This window comes from Coregonus lavaretus, assembly GCF_964263955.1.
Source record: "Coregonus lavaretus genome assembly, chromosome: 7".
NCBI classification, from domain to species: domain Eukaryota; kingdom Metazoa; phylum Chordata; class Actinopteri; order Salmoniformes; family Salmonidae; genus Coregonus; species Coregonus lavaretus.
In genome coordinates, this window is record NC_139994.1 from 35,840,352 (window position 1) to 35,864,451 (window position 24,100).

The 24,100-nt window shown below is 46.7% G+C and overlaps 1 protein-coding gene across 6 annotated transcripts in view; it reads left to right on the forward strand.

The window, feature by feature from the left end:
* Positions 1–4,540, forward strand: part of LOC311132384 (myocardial zonula adherens protein-like) — a 69,224-nt gene extending 64,684 nt beyond the window's left edge. For 4 of the 6 annotated variants that reach the window (XM_084165644.1, XM_084165646.1, XM_084165647.1 and 1 more), the window contains 3 exons: positions 1,344–1,427; positions 1,555–1,655; positions 3,632–4,540. In XM_084165644.1, coding sequence (XP_084021770.1) covers positions 1,344–1,427; positions 1,555–1,655; positions 3,632–3,641 — 195 coding nt within the window. In that variant the 3' untranslated portion in view covers positions 3,642–4,540. Of the gene's footprint in view, positions 1–1,343; positions 1,428–1,554; positions 1,656–1,965; positions 2,233–3,631 lie in introns of those variants that run through there. The other 2 variants (XM_084165645.1, XM_084165643.1) reach the window with 1 other exon arrangement.
* The last annotated feature ends 19,560 nt before the right edge of the window (positions 4,541–24,100 follow it).

Sequence of the window (24,100 nt, forward strand, 5' to 3'; positions counted from 1 at the left end):
TGCATAAATAATTAAGAGAGTAGCAGCAGTGTAAAAAGATGGGGTGGGGGGGGCAGTGCAAATAGTCCGGGTAGCCATGATTAGCTGTTCAGGAGTCTTATGGCTTGGGGGTAGAAGCTGTTGAGAAGTCTTTTGGACCTAGACTTGGCACTCCGGTATCGCTTGCCGTGCGGTAGCAGAGAGAACAGTCTATGACTAGGGTGGCTGGAGTCTTTGACAATTTTGAGGGCCTTCCTCTGACAACCATGATAGTTCGTTGGTGATGTGGACACCAAGGAACTTGAAGCTCTCAACCTGTTCCACTACAGCCCCGTCGATGAAAATGGGGGCGTGCTCAGTCCTATTTTTTTCCTGTAGTCCACAATCATCTCCTTTGTCTTGGTCACGTTGAGGGAGAGGTTGTTATCCTGGCACCACACGACCAGGTCTCTGACCTCCTCCCTATAGGCTGTCTCATCGTTGTCGGCCTACTACTGTTGTGTCGTCGGCAAACTTAATGATGGTGTTGGAGTCGTGCCTGGCCATGCAGTCATGGGTGAACAGGGAGTACAGGAGGGGACTGAGCACGCACCCCTGAAGGGCCCCCGTGTTGAGGATCAGTGTGGCAGATGTGTTGTTACCTACCCTTACCACCTGGGGGCGGCCCGTCAGGAAGTCCAGGATCCAGTTGCAGAGGGAGGTGTTTAGTCCCAGGATCCTTAGCTTAGTGATGAGCTTTGAGGGCACTATGGTGTTGAATGCTGCGCTGTAGTCAATGAATAGCATTCTCACGTAGGTGTTCCTCTTGTCCAGGTGGGAAAGGGCAGTGTGGAGTGCAATAGAGATTGCATCTTCTGTGGATCTGTTGGGGCGGTATGCAAATTAGAGTGGGTCTAGGGTTTCTGGGATAATGGTGTTGATGTGAGCCATGACCAGCCTTTCAAAGCACTTCATGGCTACAGATGTCAGTGCTACGGGTCGGTAGTCATTTAGGCAGGTTATCTTAGTGTCCTTGGGCACGGGGACTATGGTGGTCTGCTTGAAACATGTTGGTATTACAGACTCAGTCAGGGACATGTTGAAAATGTCAGTGAAGACACTTGCCAGTTGGTCAGCACATGCTCGGAGCACACGTCCTGGTAATCCGTCTGGCCCTGCGGCCTTGTGAATATTGACCTGCTTAAAAGTCTTACTCACATTGGCTACGGAGAGCGTGATCACATAGTCATCCGGAACAGCTGGTGCTCTCATGCATGCTTCAGTGTTGCTTGCCTCGAAGCGAGCATAGAAGTGGTTTAGCTCGTCTGGAAGTCTTGTGTCACTGGGCAGTGTATCTAAGTGTATTTGTTTTGTGAGTGTTACAGCTGCAGAACTCACGGACAGTGATCCAGGAGAGAGATCGAGTGATCAGGGATCTAGAGGAGAAGGTGGCTTTTCTGGAAGCTGAGGTCAGTACTCATACAGCTATCTGTGTTGTGGTATATGTGTGTGTGCGTGTGCGTGTTTTTGAGGGATAAGGGTCCCTGTGTTAGGTCCCTCTCTCTCTGAATGACTTTTCACCCCTCTCCTCTCCAGAACACAGAGATGCGTGACCAGATGGAGTACTTCCTGGAGGGTCAGAAGCCCGCCTCTCCGCCCACCAAAGAATGCAAACCCAAACCCCAGATCGTCTACAGGTGACAATACCATCTTCCTGTCTCTTATCTCTATAGGGTCGCTTTCCCGGACACAGATTAAACCTATTCCTGGAGAATGCATATTAGTCCTGTGCTAGACTTGATCTGTGTCTGGAAAACTGGCTCATAATAGTTATTCTCATGTGACTCACCTGTCTTGGAATTCAGTCAATGTGTGAAGGTTATTTTCATGAACAACACAGCAGCAATACAGTATAATGTTTGAGGATAGAAAGGAGGGCCAAGGAAGTGGCAGAAAATCAATTTACACCTGATGTCTTATGGTATATTTCTGTTATTTTGCCCACAGTAAGCTGATAAAACCTTCATCAATGCAAGGCAACAAGTCACTTCCTTTAATCAGAGTCATTGAGGTCAAGTCCTGAGAGAGAGAGATCTGAGGTCAAGTTGAGAGAGAGACAGAGAGAGAGTGTTCAGACTCCTTGACTTTTTCCACATTTTGTTACGTTACAGCCTTATTCTAAAATGCATTTTTTTTAATCCTCATCAATCTACACACAATACCCATAATGACAAAGCAAAAACAGGTTTTTATAAATTTTTGCTAATTTATTACAAATAAAAAACTGAAATATTAAATTTACATAAGTATTCAGACCCTTTACTCAGTACTTTGTTGAAGCACCTTTGGCAGCGATTACAGCATTGAGTCTTCTTAGGTATGACACTAGAAGCTTGGCACACCTGTATTTGGGGAGTTTTTCCCATTCCTGCGTTGTCTTGGCTGTGTGCTTAGGGTCGTTGTCCTGTTGGAAGGTGAACCTTCGCCCCCAGTCTGAGGTCCTGAGTGCTCTGGAGCAGGTTTTCATCAAGGAACTCTCTGTACTTTGCTCCGTTCATCTTTGCCTCGATCCTGACTAGTCTCCCAGTCCCTGACGCTGAAAAACATCCCCACAGCATGTATGATGTTGCCACCACCATGCTTCACCGTAGGGATGGTGCCAGGTTTCCTCCAGATGTGACGCTTGGCATTCAGGCCAAAGAGTTCAATCTTGGTTTCATTAGACCAGAGAATCTTGTTTCTCATGGTCTGAGAGTCTTTAGGTGCCTTTTGGCAAACTCCAAGCGGGCTGTCATGTGCCTTTTACTGAGGAGTGGCTTCCGTCTGGCCACTCTACCATAAAGGCCTGATTGGTGGAGTGCTGCAGAGATGGTTGTCCTTCTGGAAGGTTATCCCATCTCCACAGAGGAACTCTAGAGCTCTGTCAGAGTGACCATCGGGTTCTTGGTCACCTCCCTGACCAAGACCCTTCTCCCCCGATTGCTCAGTTTGGCCGGGCGGCCAGCTATAGGAAGAGTCTTGGTGGTTCCAAACTTCTTCCATTTAAGAATGATGGAGACCACTGTGTTCTTGGGGACCTTCAATGCTACAGACATTTTTTGGTACCCTTCCCCAGATCTGTGCCTCGACACAATGCTGTTTCGGAGCTCTACGGACAATTCCTTCGACCTCATGGCTTGGTTTTTGCTCTGACATGCACTGTCAACTATTGGACCTTATATAGACAGGTGTGTGCCTTTCCAAATCATATCCAATCAATTGAATTTACCACAGGTGGACTCCAATCAAGTTGGAGAAACATCTCAAGGATGATCAATGGAAACAGGATGCACCTGAGCTCAATTTCGAATCTCATAGCAAAGTGTCTGAATACTTATGTAAATAAGGTATTTATGTTTTTGAATTTAATACATTTCTAACATTTTATAAAAACCTGTTTTCGCTTTGTCATTATGGGGTATTGTGTGTAGATTGCTGAGGATTTTCTATTGATTTAATCTATTTTGGAATAAGGCTGTAACGTAACAAAATGTGTAAAAAGTCAAGGGGTCTGAATACTTTCCTAAGGCACTGTATATGGTATGACATGATATAAAAAGAAGTGAGCTCATTTTCAAGTTGCCGCTATGACGCAGTGGCACCTTTTAAAATGGGTGGTGCCTGTGTTTTCTAGTTCACCCTAGGGAGAGACAATCAAGACAAAGCAGTGCAGCTCTGTTGTCACTCAGACACACTGGAGAAGTTTTCAGCGCACCGTTCTGTGACCTAGTTAATCAGGATACCTCCACTTTAGGGTCCATTGGTCGCATTCCTGTGTTTGCAGTACACCTTACACACAGAGGCATGCAGTTGGTTGTTAACATTTTACAGATGTCTCCGATTTAAACAACTTGTTTTTCTCTGACATTAGATGGAGGTTGTAGATAGAAATCAATAGTTCAAATTAGTAGAATTATGAGTTATGATTTTCTTTCTTTATTACTAAATAATGTAATATTGTACAGAAAAGTAATGTCCTCTTTATACCTAGTTTACCTCTGTTAGTTATTAACCAAGTAGATAAATGGTTATACTGAAAAATACAACCTGCTGTTATAATGCTGCATGTGGTGGCTGTCGGATGTACAGTATCAATACAATTAATAATATAAATATGTATAAATCTAACCTGCCTTCTAAGCATAAATATGCAAGTGGCTTACAGTTGTCTCACCTCTCAAGATTAGAGGTTTTCAGTCTTTGGCCTTTTAAAAGGGGTAGTGTGTTAAATGATCATTACACCCTGCATGTATACTGTATAACTACTGATGATAATGGGGTGTCCCCCAAATGGCACCCTATTCCCCCTTTGGGCCCTGGTCAAAAGTAGTGCACTATATAGGGAATATGGTACCATTTGAGACACAACCATGGTGTGGTATTATCCTATACTATTATTACAGATTTTGCTGTCTGGTTTAAGAGCTCTTATTTTATGAAATAATTATATTTGTTCTGTTACAGTAATGGCCCCTTTTACAAACCAAGCATATTTAATGTGAAAACTGCCTTTTTTTGTCAAAATAAAATGTATTTAAAGTTGAAAAAAAAGTTGTTCCCTCCCTTTTCTGTCCCAGATGTTAGGTATCTGAAGAGAAATCCAAAAAGCATTATTATAATCAGGGGCGCAACTTTCACTGGGGACAGGGGGGACATGTCCGAGCGGTCGGGCAGGCTGTTTGGAGTATTTATCCGACTGGATAAAAAAAAATATATAATACAAAATAATTATGTCCCCCTCACTTCTAAAACCAAAGTTGCGACCCTGATTAAAATAAACCCTTTATTATGGAGGGTGATCTGTGCCAGTTCGAAAATGCAATGCTTAAATGCTCAATTGAAATTTGAAAATTATAAATGCATTTATATTTTCATATCAAGGTGCATGATTCAAGGCACAATGAAATTTCAATGTTAAAATGAAAATCTAAAATGGCTAATTGGAAAGGTAAAGGGAAATTCTAAATGAAAATGGCAACACAACACCACCATTCAGTGATACATCCTAGCCATGTGACGCTCTATGTGCATTGATTTTAGACTAGTAGCTAGAGTAACTGACAGGGTTCGAACCTGATGTCCTGTACACCAGAAGAACATCATAGCCTGCTAAGCCAAAGCAATTTTTCTGGTCTCAGGCAAAGTTACTCATCACATGTGCATGGTCCCCAAACCAATTCTCCCTGCTTAGTTGTTTGCATGATGAGTAACCTTGCCTGATACCTGAAGAGTTGCATTGACTATAGGCTTTGGTTTAGCAGGATAATGTGCTCTTCTGATGTGCAGAACAACCTTATTCAAACACTGTCAGTCATCAGGGTTTTTTCTGGATTAAAAACTGGTTTAGGTGGTGGGCGTGGCAGGTGCGTGGCAATGGGCGCGGTCGGCCCGTCGGCGCAGCTGAATTTTAGAGAACATTTTAGAGACCCCCATCTTGGCGGTGTAGATACATTTTAAGCCAATTTCCTGCAATTCTACAAATGTCTCCATGGAGCTGAAAGAAAGTGTTGCAGTTTTAAAGCTAATTTCCTGCAATTCTATGCATTTTGCCATGTCTAATACTGTGTTCTTTTGCTCAAACATATATATTTTTTAAGTATTCTGTCTAGCTTTTATTTTGGTGATTGTTTGTTCTCAAATATTATATTATTATAGCACCTATAATTGCACCTTTAATATGTACTGTACGGTTGCCTCCCGAGTGGCGCAGTGGTCTAAGGCACTGCATCGCAGTGCTAGCTGTGCCACTAGAGATCCTGGTTAGAGTCCAGGCTCTATCGCAGCCGGCCGCGACAGGGAGACCCATGGGGCGGCACACAGCGTCGTCCAGGGTTTGGCTGGCAGTGATGTTCTTTTCCCATCGCGCACTAGCGACTCCTGTGGCGGGCCGGGCGCAGCGCACGCTAACACGGTCGCCAGGTGTACGGTGTTTCCACCGACACGTTGGTGCGGCTGGCTTCCACTGTGTCAAGAAGCAGTGCGGCTCGGTTGGGTAGTGTTTCGGAGGACGCATCGGAGTTGCAGCGATGGGACAAGACTGTAACTGCCAATTGGATACTACGAAAAAGGGGTAAAAAAATATATATGCAGTATGGTTCCGGACAATTATAAGTGCACTTTTCTTAAATAATTCCCTATTTCTTCTAAAATAATTTGTCTTCACACCTTGTTATTAGATTTTCAACATTGCAGAACCAATTGTATTTTTGTAAACTTAAGTTTACAATTTTAATTGATAAAATAAAGACAAATGGCATTGACAAACTTATAGGCACCCTGGAGGTAGTACTTTGTTGCACAGCCTTTGGCCAAGACAACTGCAGACAAATGCTTCTTGTAGCCATCAATGAGCTTGCTGCAACTTTCTACTGGCAATTTGGCCCACTCTTCAGCAGAAAACTGCTCTAATTCTTCAATGTTTGAGTGAGGCAGTCCACTATTGGTCTATTGCTTCATTAGGTTGTTGGTAAACACAAGAAAACCCACCCAAACAAGCCTAAATCCTGGAGGAAATGTTCTATGGACCAATGTTGGAGCTCTTTCCCAATACAGATCAGCGCTGTGTTTACTGACAACCAAATTAAGCATTCAATGAAAATAACACAAACTCTACAATAAAGATGGGGGAGGTTTGAAAATGTGGAGTTGCTTTGCTGCCTCTGGTACTGGGGGCCTTGAACATGTGCAAAGCATCATGAAATCAGCAGATTATCAGGTGTTTTGGAGTCCAATGTTCAACTCAGGTTCCAAAAACTGGGTCTCCATTGAAGGCTATGGGTCTTCCAGCAGTAGAACGACCCCAAACAGACATCAGAAGCACCCTGGAATGGTTCTAGAAGAAACACTGGACTGTTCTGGAGTGGGCAGCAAAGATTCCAGATCTGAATCACATCCATAACCTATGGTGGGAGATGAAAACATCAGTTGGTGGAGGGCACCCCTCAAACAATGAAGAATTAGGGCAGTTTGCTGCTGAAGAGTGGGTCAATTTGCCAGTAGAAAGGTGCAGCAAGCGCGTTGGTGGCGACATGAAGCATTTGTTGGCAGTTATCTTAGCCAAAGACTGTGCAACAAGTAATAGCTCCAGGGTGCCTATAAATTGTCTATACCATTTGTCTTTATTTTCTACATTCAAATTGTGAACTTAAGTTCACAAAAATACAATTGGTTATGTTTCACTATATTGGATCACTCCAATATATTGGTATCACTCTGCGGCTGAGGGATACATCCAAGGTGAGGATTTACAGAATTACTCCCGTGTACACCTGTGTCACGGCTGGGGTCCGCCCCTATATTTATAGACCACATGGCCGCGACACACGTTCTCTACATCATTTTTGAGGCGCCTCTAGCACCGTAGAGGATTGGAGTGATCCATATAGCTCACATAACCGTGGTTACATACGTAACCTTCGTTATGTTTCACTATATTGGATCACTCCAATATATTGGTATACCCGTACCAGATTTAGTCGGTGCTAGAGGGACCTGGCCAGCCAGTGGCGAAGTCCCAGCGCGGAACCGAGACGCAGGGGCGGTCAATGTGGAAGGACCTGAGCCCTGTGGAAGGGGGGTCCCGGCACAGTCCCCAGAAGGGGAGGAGACGCCCAGGACCGCTGAACCAACTGCAGAGGGAGGTGCCACATTTACCCGATAGTACCTAACAAAGGTGCAAGAGGAAGCCCAGCTGGCCGCAGCACAGATATCAGCGAGGGGCACTCTTCTCAGCAGAGCCCAGGATGCAGCCACACCTCGTGTTGAATGTGCCACCACAGATCCCAGCACTGGCCTGCCAGCCAGGCGGTATGCTCTTGTATTCGTGTCCACGATCCAGTGAGAGAGCCTCTGCTTTGATAGCCCAGCCCCCAGGACTCTCTCACCATAGCAGACAAAGAGCTGGTCTGTTGTTCTCACTGACCGTGTCCGCTCCACATTGGTAGCCAGTGCCCGCACAGGGCACAGCATGCCGGAGGGAGGCCCAGACTTCACGCCACTGCCGGGTGGTCGGAAGCAGACAGGATAAAAGGGATGTTCACATGCCTGTCTGACAGAACCTTCGGGAGGAATGAAGGGTTGGGGCGGAGAGATATACTCCTCCCACCGGGGTCCATCCGGTAGCACTCAGAACTTACCGAAAAAGGATGGAGCTCACCCACTCTCTTCATGGAAGTAATCGCTACCAAGAAAACCACCTTCATAGAGAGGTGTTTCAGGGAGGCAGACTCCAACAGTTCGAAAGGCGGCTTTGCCAAAGCTGCCAAGACCACAGCCAGATCCCAGCTCGCCATTGAGCGGGTCCTAGCAGGACGCAGGCGACGAACACCCTTCATAAACCTGGAGACCAAGGGATTGCGCCCCACTGGCCTGTCCATCCACCCCACATGGCAGGCAGATATAGCGGCCAAATACCCTCTCAGACTGCAGAGTATTGGAGGACATACTGCACCCCGCATGACTCGGGCACAACCTCAATACCAGTGCACGAAGAGCAGAACAACCGCCAGCGCAACTGGTATGCCTTGGTTGTAGCCGGTGCCATTGCGCTCTGCATGGTGTTCATTACGCCCTCCTGTAGTCCTAACATGGACCATTGCTGCCGTTCAGCGGCCAAGCCCACAGAATGAGGCGGTGCGGTCTCAGATGCCACAGAGTTCCCCCGGCCTGAGACAGCAGGTCGGGTCTCAGGAGAAGTTGCCAAGGTGTCCTAGACAACAGGGACAGGAGAAGGCTGAACCAGGGTCGTCTAGGCCAGTATGGGGCCACCAGCAGCAGACGATGCTCCGCCATCCTGGTCCTGTCCAGCATAGCCTGGATCAGGGGAAAAGGGGGGAATGCGTAAAGCTCCAGCCCTGGCCAATCGTGAGCCAGAGCATCCAAGCCCAGAGGCCCTGGTGGCTCCGACATGGAATACCACAGGGGGCAGTGTGCCCAGGGAGGCAAACAGGTCCACCTGCGCCCTCCCGAACTTGTCCCACAGGTGCTGCACCACCTGGGAATGTAGGCTCCAGTCCCAAGGTGGCGGGCCCTCCCTCAAGAGCATATCTGCTTCCACATTCAGGATGCCAGGTACGTACGCTGTACGTAGAGACGCTAGACGTCCCTGAGCCCAGAGAAGGAGCAACCGTGCCATAAGATGGAGACGGTGGGACCTCAGTCCACCCTGATGGTTGATGTAAGCCACCACTGTGGTGTTGTCCGTTCTCACCAGGACATGTCTTCCCTTCAGATGTGGAAGGAAAGACCGCAGGGCCAGCAGTACAGCTCGGAAATCTAGTGTATTGATGTGCCTGCCGCTCCAAGTGGGTAGCCAACAGCCGCTGGCCGACCTGTCCTTGGTCAAACCCCCCCAGCCAATCTGGAAGGCGTCTGTGCTGACCAGCTCCCGGCGGCACATCCTCACCCTACCTGAGAGAAAGAAGCAACAGCACCACCTCAACAATGCCCTGAGACACTGTGCGGTCACCCGCAGCTGGCGGTGACGGTGGCGCTTTGGGTGCAGCCGGTGGGAGTTGAACCACCGTTGAAGAGGCTGGAAATGGAGCAGGCCCAGGGGAATCAGGAACGAGGCCGCCGTCAGCAAGCCCAACAGGCGTTGGCAGGTCAGGGCGGATACGACCCGCCCCTGCCGAAAGTGGTCGAGGCAAGATAAGATCGCCTGAACCCTTCTGGTGGGCAGGCGTGCTCTCATGAGGACTGAGTCCAGTTCCATGCAAATGAAGGCCACCCTCTGGGTGGGCATCAGACGACTCTTCTTGTCGTTTACAGTAATGCCCAGCCTGGGTCAGGAGCGTGTCTCTGTCTGACAGGACCTTGGTCCTGGTCGGGGCACAAATCAGCCAATCGTCCAGGTAATTGAGGATCAACAATCCTCGGGACGTGAGAGGTGCCAGGACAGCATCCATGCATTTTGTGAAAGTGCGGGGTGCCAAGGAGAGGCCGAAGGGAAGAACCATGAATTCATAAGCCGTCACTTCGAAAGCGAATCGGAGGTACTGCCAATGAGCTGGGTGAACAGGAACATGGAAGTACGCATCCCTCAGGTTGAGCGTCACAAACCACTGGTCCCTGGACACGGACTGCAACACGCGGGCTGGGGACAGCATGTGGAACCTCAGTACCTTCAAGTACCCATTGAGGTTGCTGTGGTCCAGAATCGGTCGAAACCCTCCATCTCTTTTTGGGACCACAAAATAAGTGGAGTAGAACCCACCTAGCCGTTCTGATGTCTCGATCCTGTGGATGGCACCCTTGTCCAGGAGTGAGGAGATCTCCAGCCGCAGGGTTTTCTTCATGGGGTTGGCCACCGTGGTGACACGAAGGCCCCTGAAGGACGGGGGCCGGCACCTGAATTGGAGTCGGTACCCCTCGAGCATTGTGGACAACACCCAAGGGGACTCCACACCCTCCTCCCACTTTGCCCTTTGAGACAGAGAGAAGCGGACGAGGCCGGGGAAGGGTGTGTCAGGGGTCCTGCCGGGGCCTGCCTCTCCACTGGCACCCCGAGCACCTGGGTCCCCCAGGCACGTCCCAGTTGACAGGTTGTTGCTTCACCGCATGCTGTGCCCCTCCCCGCTGTCGTCCCTCAGCATGAGGCGATGGGGCAGGAGAGTGACCTCCCCGTCGTTCAGGTACAGGTGGGTGGCGACGGTCCATCTGCCTTGGACCAGGGGCCTGGGGAGACGGCATGAACTGTCTCAGGGTCTCCCGGTCCCTACGAACCTTATCGGTCTGCTCCAGAATGTAATCAACCCCTGGGCCAAACGTCAGCCCTGGGGTGATGGGGAGAGTGGCAAATGTGCTCTGGAGAGCAGCTGGCAGACGGGATTGGGCCAGCCAGAGATGGCGCCGGGAGGTAACCACCTGCGCCATGACCTTTCCGTTGGCGCGGGCCTCATCCCTCTGGAGCAGGGAAAGCAGGCGAGACACCTCCATCGCTTCCAGGAGGTGCTCCTCTGTGCCCTCCTGCAGCCAGGGCAACAGAGTCTACAGGTAGGCCTGCAGCAGCATGGCCGCGTTGGTGAGGAGGCCAAGGAGCAGAGGGACCAATATGTGGCTTTCAAGTCTGCATCAAAGACTCTGGGGCAGTCCTGGCTTCAGTGGCGGGTTCCGCTCTATAATCTCCCGGTCCGGAAGGACCATGGCAGCTATCATGGCGCAACATAACTCCATGGTCCAGTCTCTGCTGTGAGTCGGAAGGGCCCCCTGGCAGAGGCCTAGCTCTCCTGCAAGGCCTCGCGGAACTCAGCAGAAATGGGGACAGATGGAGAGTCATCACTGTCCACCAGTTTGATATCCAGTGCAGTGGCTACTCATAGCCTCTCGAGCCGCTGGGGGCGATGAAGCCCCGCTGCCGGATTCTGATGGCCTGTCAGCCTGGTAGCACCGATCACTGCGGTGAATAGTGCCAGCATTGTCCCCCAGGAACAGCCTATCACTTGGCCAACAGGGAACAGCTGTCGTCGCCACCGAAGCTATCAACCTCCTGACGCAGGGCATGCGCCCTCCGTTCAAGATGGTCCCAGCGGAGACTCCTGCCCCCGTCCAGGACTGGCAGCAGATGGGCTCTGCCTGCGGTGGCTCCGGCCAGGCTTCCTGTGAGGGGGTACTGGGCCCAGTAGAGGGACTAACAGCTCGCTGGCGCACCACTCCTGAGGGAGGGAGCTCGTCCCCAGCCTGAGCCTGAGCCTGGCCGACCCACTCGCGCATTGCCTCCAATCGCGCCAGGCACAGGCGTTCTGATAATACCACACAAAACAGGCATCCAGTAGGGCGCTCCACCGCCCTCTCCGCGTGGCTCAAACCCAGGCAGTGCATACACGAGGTATGCGGATCCCCAGGGGGGATGCCACCATCACACCTGTCACAAAGGGAAGCCATAAGCTCAGCCAAGCCAACAAGGCCACGGAGCAGGGGTCCGACGCCCTGGGAGAACTTATGTTATGATCCGCTTGGAGGAATAGGAGCCTGGTGAGGGATAAATTAACCAGTACCTCTGCAAAAACCGGGGAAGACCCGTGTGGGAAAAACAGGCAGACAAAAAAACCAGCAACCAGGTAATGGATTTGATTTATTCGTTTTTTTGTTTTACGCCAACTGCAATATTACCTAGCCGGTTTAATATCCAAGCAGTAAAAACAGCACCATATGATGAAGTAACTCCGTTAAGGAACTCAAAAGTTAATGTCTCAACGTAGTGGAAAGCCCACTACGATACTCTTACACTCTGCAGGGGAAAGAACAAGAAAAAACCCTGCATGTTAATTAGCAGAGAACCTGCACCTATGGCGCGGGGAGCAGCATGTTAAAGCAATTCACAACACACACATAGAACAAGCCAGTCAGCAAGTCGTGTAAGGTAAATTACAGTTTGTGCAGCAAGAGCCACCATACTAATGGATACACACGGAGTCGTAGTGTAACGCTAACGAAACACAAGTACGATAAACGACGGGTGGAAGATACAGATCAACCGCGCGCAGCGAGTGGAACACTCAAGAGGAGGGGCTGGCCATTTGGCCAGCTGCTCCAGGCTGCAAACAGCCAGTGAGTATACTTCCACGCAAGATATTACACTTAACAGTGACTTACCAAGCGAACTTCAGAAAGTTTGTACCTCAAACCATACGGATGTCCGCCGAGAAAATGAAAGAGAACATGTGTCGCGGCCATGGGGTCTATATATAGGGGCGGACCCCAGCCGTGACACCAATATATTGAAGTGATCCATATAGCTCACATAACCGTGGTTACATACGTAACCGTCGTTCTTCATTGTTGAAAATCCCACAACAAGGTGTGGTGACCAAAAGTTTTTAATTTCTTATTTATTTATTTCAATTTATTGTAATATAAATAGGGAATTATTTAAGAAAAGTGCAATTGTGCCCATATAATTGGCCGGAACTGTAGGTCCATTCTCTTTTCTACATACTTTATATCTGGTTTTAGTCGTTTAAGTGCCGTGGCTCAGATGCGTCTCTGTGAGGAGTAGGAGGTCAAAGGAATGGTGAATTGTAATTGAGGTGGTTCAGTTACCAGACATGCATGATGAGTAGTAGGTTGGTGGTCTGTTGATACCCCTCTGGTGGTGTGGGAGCTGTGCTTTAGCAAAGTGGATGGGATTATATCCTGCCTAGTTGGCCCTGTCCGGGGTATCGTCGGACGGGGCCACAGTGTCTCCTGACCCCCCCTGTCTCAGCCTCCAGTATCTATGCTGCAATAGTCTATGTGCCGGGGGGCTAGGGTCAGTCTGTTATATCTGGTGTTATTCTCCTGTCTTATCTGGTGTCCTGTTTGAATTTAAGTATGCTCCCTCTAATTCTCTCTCTCCCTCCCCTCCCGGAGCACCTGAGCCCTAGGACCATGCCTCAGGACTACCTGGCCTGATGACTCCTTGCTGTCCCCAGTCCACCTGGTCGTGCTGCTGCTTCAGTTTCAACTCTTCTGCCTGCGGCTATGGAACCCTGACCTGTTCACCGGACGTGCTACCTTGTCCCAGACCTGCTGTTTTCAACTCTCTCTCTCTACCGCACCTGCTATTTCAACCTCTAAATGCCCGGCTATGAAAAGCCAAGTGACATTTACTCCTGATGTACTGACCTGTTGCAACCTCTACAACCACTGATTATTATTTGACCCTGCTGGTCATCTATGAATGTTTGAACATCTTGGAGAAAAATCTGGTCTTAATGGCCATGTACTGTTATAATCTCCACCCGGCACAGCCAGAAGGTGACTGGCCAACCTTCAGAGCCTGGTTCCTCTCTAGGTTTCTTCCTAGGTTTTTGCCTTTCTAGGGAGTTTTTCCTAGCCACTGTGCTTCTACATCTGCATTGCTTGCTGTTTGGGGTTTTAGGCTGGGTTTCTGTTTAGCACTTTGTGACATCTGCTGATGTAAAAAGGGCTTTATAAATACATTTGATTGATTGATTGAGTAGGCCTAACCTTGCCTGAGACCTGAAGAGTTGCATTGCCTCCCAGAGTCAATTCCTAGGCTTCAGCTTAGCAGGCCTATGCTTTTCTGGTGCGCAGGAGACCTGTGTTCGCACCCTGTGTGTTGGTTACTCTAGTCTAAAATCAAATGTACAGAGAGCCCACATGGGGGTGTGGTGTTGCTCTCCTGGTTCATGCCTCCAAGAATCAATTTGCATACACCTTGAAAATTAAAATGGAAATTGAAAAGAGAAAAGAGAAAATGCTTCATTGAGTAGCTGGAAAATGAAAATAGACACTTTCAATTTCACTTTGCACATTGCATTTAATATTTTCTGTTTACCATTTTCTATTTTCATTTTAACTTTGGAATTGAATTGTGGAATGAATCATGCACACCAATATGAAAATTAAAATGCATTGATCATTTTCACATTCCTATTTAGCATTTACGCCTCGATCCCACATACAGCGCAAAATGGTCTGGATCATCTGGATATGTGTGCAACAAAAGTTCAACATTCACCTTCTGCTACTATTTCTGTCAAGCTGTCTACACATACAATTTGATGAATAGATTAGATAAATCTAACATATGCACCACACAGAACGCACTGCAACTGCCTCTGCAACGCAATGCTGCAAGGCAAACACAGCGTTCCATTGGAAATGAATGTATTCTGGTGTACCAAAACGCAATGACGCTGTCGGTGTGATTGAGGCGTTAAGCATTGCATTTTCGAACTGCCAATGATCACCCTTCATACTGATCACCCTCCATACTTTCTAAGCCCTTTTCCTTGAATAAATGCAGGGGACCAAGTTGCTCCCCAACTTGCTAATGCCATCTAGTGGAAAAATCTAAACACACCAATTGAGATAGAGTATTCCATTTGATTCCATTCCATGTTTTAATTTTAACACAAGAGCACTACACAGTTTGGATTGTAAAAAACACTATTGAAATAAATCATGAAATTCTTATATATATATATAGATAGATAGATAGATAGATAGATAGATAGATAGATAGATAGGTAGATATTATATATATATATATATATATATATATATATATATATATATACACTGCTCAAAAAAATAAAGGGAACACTTAAACAACACATCCTAGATCTGAATGAATTAAATAATCTTATTAAATACTTTTTTCTTTACATAGTTGAATGTGCTGACAACAAAATCACACAAAAATTATCAATGGAAATCAAATTTATCAACCCATGGAGGTCTGGATTTGGAGTCACCCTCAAAATTAAAGTGGAAAACCACACTACAGGCTGATCCAACTTTGATGTAATGTCCTTAAAACAAGTCAAAATGAGGCTAAGTAGTGTGTGTGGCCTCCACGTGCCTGTATGACCTCCCTACAACGCCTGGGCATGCTCCTGATGAGGTGGCGGATGGTCTCCTGAGGGATCTCCTCCCAGACCTGGACTAAAGCATCCGCCAACTCCTGGACAGTCTGTGGTGCAACATGGCGTTGGTGGATGGAGCGAGACATGATGTCCCAGATGTGCTCAATTGGATTCAGGTCTGGGGAACGGGCGGGCCAGTCCATAGCATCAATGCCTTCCTCTTGCAGGAACTGCTGACACACTCCAGCCACATGAGGTCTAGCATTGTCTTGCATTAGGAGGAACCCAGGGCCAACCGCACCAGCATATGGTCTCACAAGGGGTCTGAGGATCTCATCTCGGTACCTAATGGCAGTCAGGCTACCTCTGGCGAGCACATGGAGGGCTGTGCGGCCCCCCAAAGAAATGCCACCCCACACCATGACTGACCCACCGCCAAACCGGTCATGCTGGAGGATGTTGCAGGCAGCAGAACGTTCTCCACGGCGTCTCCAGACTCTGTCACGTCTGTCACATGTGCTCAGTGTGAACCTGCTTTCATCTGTGAAGAGCACAGGGCGCCAGTGGCGAATTTGCCAATCTTGGTGTTCTCTGGCAAATGCCAAACGTCCTGCACGGTGTTGGGCTGTAAGCACAACCCCCACCTGTGGACGTCGGGCCCTCATACCACCCTCATGGAGTCTGTTTCTGACCGTTTGAGCAGACACATGCACATTTGTGGCCTGCTGGAGGTCATTTTGCAGGGCTCTGGCAGTGCTCCTCCTGCTCCTCCTTGCACAAAGGCGGAGGTAGCAGTCCTGCTGCTGGGTTGTTGCCCTCCTACGGCCTCCTCCACGTCTCCTGGTAGCGCCTCCATGCTCTGGACACTATGCTGACAGACAGAGCAAACCTTCTTGCCACAGCTCGCATTGATGTGCCATCCTGGATGAGCTGCACTACCTGAGCCACTTGTGTGGGTTGTAGACTCTGTCTCATGCTACCACTAGAGTGAAAGCACCACCAGCATTCAAAAGTGACCAAAACATCAGCCAGGAAGCATAGGAACTGAGAAGTGGTCTGTGGTCACCACCTGCAGAACCACTTCTTTATTGGGGGTGTCTTGCTAATTGCCTATAATTTCCACCTGTTGTCTATTCCATTTGCACAACAGCATGCGACATTTATTGTCAATCAGTGTTGCTTCCTAAGTGGACAGTTTGATTTCACAGAAGCGTGATTGACTTGGAGTTACATTGTGTTGTTTAAGTGTTCCCTTTATTTTTTTGAGCAGTGTATATATATATATATATGTTCTTAATCTATATAAATAATCATTCAACACAAATATATATAGACACATGTGAAGTTGACAATTCAGGTGTAGGGGAAATGAACAGTTTCAACGCATAACTGTGGTACAAAAGTCTTTGCCAGTACCAGTACATTGAAGTACCATTGACTCCATTTAATTCCTGGGATAAAGAGCCTGATATAACGATATGACTCCAGTCACATGATTGGTCTTATGGGACAATGCTCTTTATGTCCAGTGGAAATAAAGTAAAACGTACATGCAATGCGAACTTCCACAAGCTTTAGGGTATATACACTACATGCTTGTTCTGTTACTATGTTTTTGGTAATCCCCATAGCAAAACTGGGGGTCAATTCCATCACACTTCCAATCTATTGCTATCGAATACAATTCCTATGGATTAAACAAGGAATTGAAACGGAACTGACCCCAACACTGCCCAACAGTCACCTCTCACATGGGGCTCTCCAGTGTGTTGTAGTTGTCCTTGAAGCGCTTGAGCTCCAGGAAGTGCTTTGGCCTCTTGCTCTGTTGGCTGGTGGAGGGCAGGTAGGTGACCAGTATGGTGGAGGGGGTGCTGTGGGCTGAGGAGCCCGTCAGGTCCTTGGCTACTGACTGGTGATGTTGGTCCAGACTGGTGGAGCTGGGGTAGGCTTTCACACTGAAGGGAGAAGAGAGAGGGTAGTGTCAAACTCAAATTAAATGGCATGATAAAGTGAGAGTGAAGATTTCTGTGACATGATGAGGAGTTGAGGACCAAAGACATCTCTTCCTACTGATATATTTATTTGTTGAGCAAACACATTCATTTTTGTAATAATACTTACACATCCGCCAGTTCATTCAGAGCATCCTGGTATTTCATATATTTCGCTTCCCCAAATACCTAAAACACAAAGAGTCACTTCCACTGACAAACACTGTCAACAACACTGCCTCTTTAAGACAAAAAAAAGCTCTTTACCTGACTTGCTTTTCAAAGATGTCTAGAAATGTACACGTTTTGTGCTCTTTCTTGTAGTGAGCAATCACTCCCCTATTGCTGACTACAAATTATCCATAACTGGGCTAATAACTCACTAACTAGCAAAGGATAAGAACAAAATGTCCACACATGGCTACATGCAGCTCTTGCTTTGATCTCAAAACAAGCACATCTACTCACGACCACAGCTATAAACACAGTCCAGTTCAAAGTAAACGGCACAGATCCATATATGGCAATAGTCTATTTCCATATAGGCCTACGCAATAGAATCCTACTCCGATGCGTTCTGCCTACAACAAAATCTCTTGCAAAGTTAGTTTTGTTTCAGTATGTTGCATTGAAAGTGGCTAATATTGCGTTGATTCGATCACAATTTCCACAGTAAAGGGAAACGTTGATAGTGTTAACTAAGAGGGAAAACTCTAGAAAGTTGAGTGAAGTTAAATCTCCTGCTTCTCTTCATGGGCTGATATTTCTTCTGCGTTCTGCGTGGCAGTCCCGGGGGAGCTACGAGGCAGTTTCGTGGCTACGGCACGCCTGCGCACGCGCGAAGCTTAGAGGGAACATTGGTTGCAAGTGGTAGCTACTGTATGTGTTTAGTGACGGTCGAGGCAAGCAAATATTATTTGATAATATCATAAAGTTTCAAAGGGGCCATGATACAAGAGCATACACATTCCATCATAAGCAACTAGGCCAAACTAAGGATCAGTCATAAACATTTGAGAATAGGCGCATCACCTCGCTCATGAATGCATATCAAAATCAGCATCTTCAGCACCTTGCACAACATTCACAGCATTACCGCTTCGAACACACCGACTGCGTCATTGCATCAATGCTGCATAACATTTTGCGCAGCTACGCAACTATACTGAATGCAGGTATCTACACACGTGTTGCAGACAGTTGCATGCGGTTGGACACATGGAGGAGAGAATGATTTTCGCAGTATCCTCAAAACCATGTCTTTTTGACACAACTGCTGACAGCTACAGGGACATAAACACAAAAAATGCTGCTTGGAGACAAGTGTCCATGATAGTAGGATTTCCAGGTCAGTTTAGTAGTGAGCTTTTGCTAGATGTGGCTAGTTAGCTAGCTAGCTAGCTTGCTAACCTAGCCAATGAGGTGTGTGTGTGTGTGTGTGAAAGAGAAATAGTAATATAAATGATGCTATCTACTACCCCTGATAACTTGGCCAAATAATCATGCTTGAAAGAGTGTGAGTGTGTATGTGAGAGAGTGTGAGTGTGTATGTCAGATAAATAGTAATAGAAATGATGCTAGATACTACCCCTGATAATTTGGTCAGATAACCGTGTGTGTGTGTCAAGTAGGTGACATGTCCATGATAGCTATCAGAAGACTGTAGGAGGAAGTGGAGAGGACTCAGGGACAGGTATCAGAAGGAGAGAAGGGCAGAGAAAGAGAAGAAGAGGTCTGGGTCAGCAGCTTCAGGCCAGCGGCCTTGGCACATCTGCCACATTCTTTCTTTTCTGGATCCATTTATTGTGCCTAGGGCAACGAGTGGCAATTTTACAGCCAGACCCTCTACGTCATCCACAAGTGTGGGCGCCACCGGTGCATCAAGACCCTCTATGTCATCTACAAGTGTGACCACCGTCTCCACCGGTGCAGCGAGACCCTCTACAACGTCTATATCATCCACAAGTATGACCACCACCGGTGCAGCCATGGAAGATGATGAAATGGAGGAAGCACCTCTGGATCTAGGACCACCTGAGATTATTATGACCCTCACGGAAGTGACCACTGAGGACTTCGTTGAACAGGATGTGGCCGTGGAGACAAACAAGGAGAGAAACAGGGACAGAAACAAAGAGGAACAAGATAAGAGTGTCTGCTAAATGACAAAAAATGTAAATGTACCAGCCCCCAGATCCACTCAACTAATTTCAGCAAAGGCTCCTCCAAGCCGTCGAGAGGGATGCAGCCCAACCTGATGCTCACAGGAAAGAGGATGAAGAGACCCTCTTTGCTATGAGCCTGGTGTCAACCCTGAAGAGGCAGCCTCAGCAAAGAAAAGCGGCAGTCAAGGTTAAAATTCATCAGCTGCTTTTCGAAGCCGAGTTCAATGGTAAGTTTTTTGTCATCCACAACACAGGTAGTGTCATAAGTATTGCGACAGTGAAGTAAAGTAGGTCATTTTTACAGTATACTCATGTAGGCTAATTGGTATTTCAGATCAAAGGAGGCAAATGTATAGCTGTTGTTTCTGGGTTAGAAAATATCATAAAACAACAGCTTGATGTCTAAATATTTGCCTGTCATATTCATCTTTTGATCTGAAATACAAATTCCATGAGTAAACAGCAAGAATTACCAACTTTACCACACTGTTCCAATATTTATGCCACTAACTACACTATACAAGCATTATTTAGTTAACATAAATCTCACCTTTTATGGTGTTATATTATGTAATGCTTGTATGTGTTGTTTTTCACTTCCCTTCCAGAGATGGAGTCAATTTAGCCGACCAGCTCACAGGAAGGACAGGAAGAGGAGAGGAGTTGTCTGGTTGTTGTTTTGACCTCCCTCACTGTACCTCTCCTTTCACACACGTCAGTTCTGTTTAAATTCAGTCAATTCATTCATTTATTTGTTTCTAGGATAGCATTCATTATTAGTGTTACATAGATTTCTGAATTGACATAATTGAAACTCACACACCAGAGAATTCACAGACGCTCTTGTTGGTCTCTTACAAGACTAAAGGTGAATATATTTATTTTATTTAAAACCACTTGAAAACCAGGGTGTTGAAACTTTTAGTGAAGTTATGTTCCATTAACTGGTCCATGACGTCCAGGGGCCATTTGTTTGTTTAGCTGTATTATGGCTACACATTATTTTCTTTTTTTTAAGACACAGAGACACACACACACACACACACACCTCTCCTCCACTCCTCTCTGTACCTCAGATCTCTAGTGCCCTGCCCTCTCTCTCTTTATGGCCATGACTGAAGTTCCCCTACTACGTCTAGGCTTTATGAGTAGTTCCTGTATCTGTCTGCAGTTGTGCCAAAAAGACATGCTCTTGTTCTCTTACAGATTATAGGCTACACATAATGTATTTTACATGCACATACATGCACACACACACTCCTCTTTCAATAGTTGTTTTATTTTTTGTAACATTTTTACAACACACATACCTGTCATGTTCTTTCCCGTACTTGAGTACTTATTAAATTATAATGTTTTCATAGTCAGTTGTTTCATTTGTTTATTGATATCTAATGTAGACTTCTTCCTTCCCTACACCTTTGCAGATCTAAGACAAGATGAAAGTCAAAACACATTCTCTTCCTAATTAGTTTTTTTTCCACCTGCATTTTGTCAGACCAGTGAAGATCGGTGTAAACTGTACAATTTGTATGGACCCAAAGTTACCTTTTCCCATTGTTATCATGTCGTATAACCTTAATTAGAGCTCCTGCTCACCTGATGTCAGCTTCTCCCTCACCTGGAGTGCCTGTCTTGGGGCGTTGTTGGCACCTGCCCTGGTGCCATCAGGTAGGTGACCATTTGGCGTGCCCATCTCCATCCGGAGCGGCTCCTGGAATGCCCTCTGCAGGTAGTTGTGGAGAACAATTGGCCTTCATGCAGGCATCGACATTTGCGGGGCTGAGACCAAGCACTCTCCGATACATTCTCCACCGGGCTGCCAGAATCCCAAAGGTGCATTCAACAACTAACCTTGCCCTGGACTGTCGTTTGTTGAAGATCCTTACAGGCTTTGGCAATGGCAGCTGGCGTCCAGCGTAGGGCCTCATGAGGTTGGGTCTCAAAGTGAAGGCCTCGTCGCCGACGAACACGTGGGGAATGGGTCCCAGGTCTTCAGCCCCAGGGAGTGATGCAGGTGGTGGAATCTCCAGGGTGCCATCCTGAAGTGCCTGGCCGAAGGCAGAGTCCCGAGGGCGTCGCCATCACTTCCCTTGCCGTAAGCACCAACATCAATGATACGGAAACAGTAGATGGCATCTACAACAGCCAAGAGTACAACTGAATATGTACCCTTGTAGTTGTGGAATTGCGAACCTGAGCACGGTGGAGCCTGGATTACCAAGACAGTTGGGGAAATTCCACCTCTCCAGGAACTCGGCAGCGATGGCCCTCCAGTCTGCCTCCTTGGGGACAGGCATGTATTCGCCAACCAGACCAAAAAGGGTTCTACCTGGAGCCAAAAAGGGTTCTACCTGGAACCAAAAAGGGTTATCCTAATGGGGAAAGCAGAAGGACACTTTTGGAACCCTTTTTTCTAAGAGTGTACATGATTCCAATAATAATGTAATGAATGACTGTAACTGTTGAACAACAAGGGGTCCTGCAGAAGGCACCCCAAATGTATTTTCATTTGGTAACATTGCATCATTAAAAAAGGGTTTTAAACCAATTTTGGGAAAAGTTATAGTCCTAATGAACATTCTGTAAAAGTACATCTGATGTCACATAGGGGCTATTAACTAGAGAGCCCTTTTTTTTAGCTAGCTAGGTTGCACATAAAATATATCTAATATCAATCAATTACGGTATCAAAGGCTTTAAAAATTCACTTCAATTTAGCTTACCAGAGACAAATCGCCAGACGTTCAACTGGACTGATGGACTCCCGGTAGTTGGTATCCATCCTGGCGATCCTGGCTCCAACCGTCTGGACCGAAGCCAGTTCGATCACCTGCTCCAGATGGTTGGAGCCAGGATATATTATATGCTCTCACAATTAATTTGTAGTTGTCATCGAATAAATAATATGTAAAGAAATTCTGCAGTCAAACTGTTGGTATTTATGTTATCCCACAATCTTTTTAACTGGATATGTGTGCAACCAAAATTCTACATTCACATTTTGATACTTTCTGCCAAGTCTACGCATACAATTTGATGCATACGTTCGATAAATCCAACGTATGCACAGTGTTGCCAACTTAGCGACTTTGTCGCTATATTTACAGAGTATTCAGACCCCTCTAGCGACTAGCGACAAATCTAGCAACTTTTTCTGGTGTTATTGGAGACTCTGACGTGAAAGCACCTATCGTTCTTACTCTTCTCAGCGAGCAGCGGGTGCTGCCGTGGAGGTGGGGGCCCCACCCCCGTCCCAAAGCACTCACAGGCGGCCCAGTCCTCCTTTTTACTCACTTTTTGTCTATCCCATGACTTACATGCACATGGCCAATTATGCAAATTAGGTGATGACGTCATTTAGCGACTTCTAGTGTCAAAGTCGCGTCAATTCAAATCTGGTATTAGGAACAAAAGAGGTCAACACGACTTCTAAGATATACTAGTTATTTTAATTAATGCAAAAACCTTCAATGGTAAATATGATGTTTCGTATATACGGGCTCTCTGAGATACCTCGCAGGGCACCCCAGAGAACTAACCCATTGTTCTGGGTTCTTGCTCAAATACTCTGACAGAGGGAGTTTCCCACCTCTCTGCTGACCAATTAGAGTAGAGACTTGAGCGTGGTTTAGACTTACTCAGTCAATCCGTTGATGCATCTCTGTTACCAGGCATATGTCCATATCATAACAACCTGTCATAGTGAGAAGAGCCAGCTCCCTTAGCCACCATTCCTACGTCCAAGGAAGGTTCACAGATCACAAAGAACCAGTATATTCCAGCATCTGGAGACACAAATCCCTATCTCCCTTTACCCCCTAAAACAGCTCTTCACATCAATCACAGCTTGCCAGGTGTCACAACCTACATTAGCCCAGTCAAGAATGCATTCTTTCTAAGTTAGTCATCCCATCAATTATAAACATAATAAATCTCTCACACTAGCGACTTTTAGGACAGCCAATAGCTACTTTCCTTAATGAGGAGTTGGCAACTGCGGTATGCACCACACATAACGCACTGCAACTGCCTCTGCAACACAACGCTGCAAGGCAAACACAGCGTTCTATTGGAATTGAATGTATGAAAAAATGTATGCACTCACTAACTGTAAATCGCTCTGGATAAGAGCGTCTGCTAAATGACTAAAATGTACAAATGTAAATGAAAGGTTTACAAGATAATTGCAATCTGTGGTCCTCTGTAGCTCAACTGGTAGAGCACGGCGCTTGTAACGCCAATATAGTGGGTTCGATCTCCGGGACCACCCATTCACAAAAATAAATACAAATATGCCCGCATTACTGTAAGTCGCTTTGGATAAAAGCGTCTGCTAAATGGCAGAATATTATTACAGTCATAATAGCATTCAGGGCGACTAAAATGACAATAATTAATTTTTTGAGGTTACCTGGCACACTCATCAGTGCACCTTATAGTGGCCCTGCTTAACACCCAGTCACTCAGACAAATCGGACAATCTAGGATAGGAAATCACTATAAATATTTTAAAGTTTGTTTATTTATTTGATATACATTTTATTCCCGTTTTTATAGATGGGTGATCACGTGTCGAGGGTCAAGTTTGTAAACCACGTGACGGAGCTATCTGTGGTGTCAAAGTGGAAAAGAC